General features: G+C 36.8%; 1 protein-coding gene across 1 annotated transcript; it reads left to right on the top strand.

Annotated features, from left to right (window-relative positions):
- Nucleotides 1–1,527: 1,527 nt before the first annotated feature.
- On the top strand, nucleotides 1,528–2,736 carry LOC142616377 (uncharacterized). The gene is made up of 2 exons (XM_075789244.1): nucleotides 1,528–1,770; nucleotides 1,861–2,736. Exons 1-2 carry the CDS (start codon nucleotides 1,528–1,530, stop codon nucleotides 2,734–2,736), a joined length of 1,119 nt encoding a protein of 372 aa, XP_075645359.1.
- The last annotated feature ends 2,320 nt before the right edge of the window (nucleotides 2,737–5,056 follow it).

The following is a 5,056-nucleotide window of genomic DNA, read 5'->3' as shown; positions in this document are numbered from 1 at the left end:
AAGCAGAGAGTTTTGTGGGTATCTCGCGGGAAGGCCTAACCTGCGAAACACTCGCGAAATCCTCCAGGATGGCACGACTCTTTAGCTTCTAGCATGTGCTTCTTACGTGGCTTTTTTGCGGGTTAGCTTCTAGCGAGACAGTTGCGAAATCCACTGATTCTTCATTTTATGCTTGATTCTTCACCAATACAATAGAATCCCACAAAAATACAAGGAAACAAATTAATGCAATTACAACACTTTTTGTCATAGAATAAAGTCAATATAAAACATAGTTGTAAATCACAACTTTACATATTTTGGTGGCTTTTGAAACCTTCACAGTATGAAGAAGTATAAGGGGGGCTCTTATGGGTATATGACACTAAAACTGGATATGAGTAAGGCTTATGACCGGGTGGAGTGGTATTATTTAGAGGGGATAATGAGGATGATGGGTTTTAGGGAGAGGTGGATAAATCTTGTGATGGGTTGTGTGAAAACAGTATCATATTCTGTTTTGGTGAATGGAGAACCATTTGGAGTGTTTTTTCCTACAAGGGGGATTAGGCAAGGAGACCCACTTTTCCCTTTCCTATTCCTTCTTTGTACGGAAGGGCTAAACGGTTTGATTAAAAAGGCTGAATTATATAAAGGGATATCCATGGCTACTCCCTATGTAGGAGAGACCCTAAACTAATGCATATGCTCTTTGCAGATGATAGTCTTATTTTTTGCAGGGCTACAATGGAGGAGTGTGACAAGGTGATGGACTTACTAAACAAGTGTGAGGAAGCCTCGGGGAAAAAATTAAATAGAAGTAAGACCTCTTTGTTCTTTAGCAACTCTGTATTGGAAGAAGTCAAGCACGGAATAAAGGTGAAATTGGGAGTGTCGGAAATCATGCACTATGAGAAATACCTTGGGCTGCCCTCTCTAGTTGGCAAAGGAAAAAATGAGAGTTTTAATTATATAAAGGAGAAGGTTTGGAGGAAACTTCAAGGGTGGGAAGCAAAATTACTCTCCTAAGCCGGAAGGGAAGTTCTCTTAAAGGCAGTTATTCAAGCTATCCCTACCTACACTATGAGATGCTTTAAATTGCCAGTAAGTTTGTGCAATGAGATTGAGTCCCTTATTAAGAGGTTTTGATGGGGACAACAGGGTGACCATAGAAAAATACATTGGGTTAAATGGGAGATATGACAAAATCTAAAACCATTGGTGGTATGGGTTTTCGTGATTTTGCCATGTTCAATGACTCTCTTTTAGAAAAGCAAGCTTGGCAGCTCCTGTATAATAAGACCCCACTCTTCTATAAGGTATTTAAAGCTCGCTTCTTCCCAAATTCTTCAATAATGGAGACTCTCGAGTCAAGGTTGGGTTCTCATGCTTGGAAGAGTATCCTTAGGGGGAGAGATTATTCAAAGGGGGCCAATTTGGAGGATTGGAAGTGGGGAAAACATTAATATATGGCAGCAACATTGGCTGCCAAGAAAACACCCTCCAAGGCAGCCAACTTGTCCATTAGAGAGTTTTGAAAATCATACAATGGATTCGCTCTTAGACCCAAACACAAGAAAATGGAACGAGGAGCTGATTGATGGTTTATTTGTGGAAGACGATGCTGAGTTGATTAAGAAGATTCCTTTTAGCCGAGGTGCAACAGAGGACACCTTGTATTGGCCATACTCCACTTCGGGTCACTACACATGCAAGTCTGGTTATATGTTCCTCAAACAAGAGTCAGAGATGGAAGCAAGCCCACAAGTCCCGCCAATTTGTGATAAACAGGTCTGGAAGGGGATATGACAGCTGCAAGTTCCACCAAAAATTTAAAACTTCCTTTGGCGAGCTTGTCGTAATGCTCTTCCTACCAAATAGGCGCTGATGAAGAAGAAAATTACAGCTGACCTGATCTGTGAGAGGTGTCTTTCTACTGTGGAGGAGACCGAGCATGCTCTTTGGTCGTGTCCGGAGTTGGATGTGGTTTGGGGTGATTGTGAAGAATGGTGTTTCAGGTCTAAGATTGAGTTTACAGATGTTAAGGAGCTACTGTCATGGTTGATGGCAGAAGGAAAGTCACTAGATTTGTTTGCATATACGGCTTGGATGGTGTGGAATCAAAGAAATAAAGCTCGTGTGAATCAACAAGCTGTTCTGCTTCATCAAGTGGCTGAAGAAGCGAAGCAAATGCTGGCACAATTTAGAACTAATCTGCAGATTACTGAAGTGCAGGTTACGGACAGCAGCAATGGAGGTTCAAGATGGAGAAGTCCGCAAGCTGGTTTGGTGAAAATTAACTTTGATGGCACTGTTTTCAGTGAATCAAATAAGTCCGGAACTGGAGTGGTAATCCGGGATAATAATGGGGCTGTGTTGGCTTCTTGTTCAGAAAAAATCCATCAAGCATACAAGCCTGAGGAGATTGAGGCGCTGGCTGCTCTGAAGGCTGTGTCCTTTGCGCTTGAGTTGGGTTTCCGAAGTGCTATTCTTGAAGGGGATTTTCTTGGTCTGATTAAGGCTTTGAAGGCAGCAGAGTGTTGTCTATCTCCAACAGGTTTGCTGATAGAAGATGTGAAATGGGTTGCTAATAGTTACGTAAGATTGTTGTATTTTGATGTTAAGAGAAACGTTAATAGGGTTGCTCATAGTCTGGCGAAAAATGCATTATGCATACCAGATTTTCAAGTATGGATGAAAGATGTCCCATGGCATATTGTTTCGATCTTACAATTAGATGTAGTTGATTCAAATTAATAAAACCAAGTCACTTCTTTCTCCAAAAAAAAAAAAAAAAAAACTCTATATTTTCCATAATGGCGTCACCAAAAGAGTTCAAACCCAAACTTCACCAGCGTCGGATATGATGCATTCTATTGGGGAGCTCATTATATATTTATACCAGGGCTGTCAACTGAATCTCGTTTTTGGTCTTGATAAAATTTATAGGAGCTTGAGGCTTTGTCAGCCTAGTTATGTAAGATCATTCAAAGCAGAGGAACATCCTCGACCAGTTTAAACTTTAAATTCACTGTAGTCAACGACTGTCGTACGCACTCAAACGAAGAATTCCTCCCCAATTGCTACTGCAAGAGTGAGATGGTCCTGTGTTTTCGATTAGTGTCTGTTCAAGAAATGAAAGATAATATAAAAATGTGACTTTGAAGCCCATTGAAAACACTTTAAGGTGATAATTGCCGACTCCATACATTTTTGTTTCCACGTTAGGAGAAATTTACCTCAATGATACAAAAAGTCACCAACTATAGTGTACAGACAACAAATACAAATCTAAAGTTTCCTTTTAATATAACTGGCTGATCCTGGGAGATGCGCGGTGCATTTCTAGTACAATTAAATTCAAACTAAACCTTAGTCCCTACCCATTTTTTCGATTCCAAAGCTAAGTATCTTTTTTCATGTAGTACTTTGTCATAAACTGCAAAAAGGAAAAGGAGACAAATACATTTTACAATGTTTAAGAAATCATAGACCTCAACATAGAAGCAAAAAGGTACCACTGTCCATGTCAATGCTTAGTAAAAAAAAAGTACCCCCATATATCTTTCAAATCTTCATCATATATACATAGAACGTTTAATAAATTATATAGCAAATTGTCAAGTATATACATTAGAGCATAAATTATCATAATAATAGCTTAATAGAGAGCATGTAAACAAAATATGGTACTACTTCATCAATAATTATAAGATTGACACCAAAGAGAAAAGGCTACATAAAGAATGAGATTTAAGCAGCAAATTATGTAATATGATGCGACGTAATCTATAATCTCTTTTCCACTTAGTGAGATAGCTTACCAATATGTTATTAAGAAAAAAAAAACTAATCAACATTCAAAGAGGGCGACAACTAAAGGGAGAAGAAGATGAACCATGGGGTTGGGTAGGTGTAGTTGACAAGTTGAAACTAAAGTAGGGATGGACCTAGGTGAGGGCCCAAGGGGGCCCGGTCCCCCCCGTCCAATTTTATTTATTTATTTTTTATTTAATTATTATATATGTCATTTTTGTAGTTGGGCTCCCATTCCAAAACCTTAGGTTCCTCTCTCCTCAATAAGCTTAGCTAGCCTCACCCAAAATTATCAACTATCCAACCTAAAAACTTAACAAAAACAATAAAAACATTCACTATGGTGATTGTATTTTAGCAACAAAAAAAAAACTATTTTACAACCAAAGAACCAAAAAATCATGTGTTATTGGAGAAGTTAAAGCTAATTTTTTTGCAATTGTAATAAATTGGTATAAATACCAGTAGCAAGTTGTTAAAATAAAATACAATATTTTATTAAGATTCTATCTCTTCCTTCAATTAAAAAACTCAAATTCTCTCTCTTCCTTTATTATTTTAATGAATTGTTTATATTATTTTAAATAAAGTGATAAAAAATAGAACATTTGATATTGAGTGTATTGTAAAGTGGGGTGATAAAATAGATAAAGTACATTTTTGAGGTGCTAAAAGCTAAAATTTTTAGCACTGCCACTATAAATGCTCTAACTTAAAAAAAAAAAAAATCATAACCAGCCTAGTATTAAAAAAAAAAAAAAAAACTTATTTTGTTTTTGTTTTTATCTTTGTTGGTAAATGATTGCATTTTAATGTATTTCGAAACAATGATTTTGAGTATTTATAATTTTTTAATACTATATGGATGCCTATTTGGAGTTATTTTTTTCCTTTATACTCTGGCCTCCGCTAGCTTAAAATCCTAGATCTGTTCTTGAACTAAAGGACATCCTTCTTGGTTTGGATAATTTCATGTGTATTTCAAATGAGATAATATGAAGGACAATGAGCAGGTGTATATAAAGGACAAGAAGTGCAAGAGGATAAAACCAAAAGTGTACGTTTAACCTTGTGAAAAAAGTGAGGAGAAGTTTTGAAACAATGAACCAAAGGAAACTAAGAATCATTATCTTTTAATTGGAGTCGAGTCTTGAAACAATGACCCAAAAGAAACAAAGAGTCATAGTCTTTTAATTGGTGTCTATTAATTCAAAAAGAGTAATTATTTTTTAATGTGAGAGAATCCTCATGAAGGAGAACA

Source organism: Castanea sativa, chromosome 11, assembly GCF_040712315.1.
Source record: "Castanea sativa cultivar Marrone di Chiusa Pesio chromosome 11, ASM4071231v1".
In the NCBI taxonomy this organism is placed as follows: domain Eukaryota; kingdom Viridiplantae; phylum Streptophyta; class Magnoliopsida; order Fagales; family Fagaceae; genus Castanea; species Castanea sativa.
This window is presented reverse-complemented; position numbering and strand designations above follow the sequence as displayed.

Excerpts from the sequence above, each read along its gene's own strand:
- LOC142616377 (XM_075789244.1), top strand. The coding sequence starts at position 1,528 with ATGGATTCGCTCTTAGACCCAAACACAAGAAAATGGAACGAGGAGCTG. Across the intron at positions 1,771-1,860 it reads CGCCAATTTGTGATAAACAG|GCGCTGATGAAGAAGAAAAT; the intron begins GTCTGGAAGGGG and ends CCTACCAAATAG.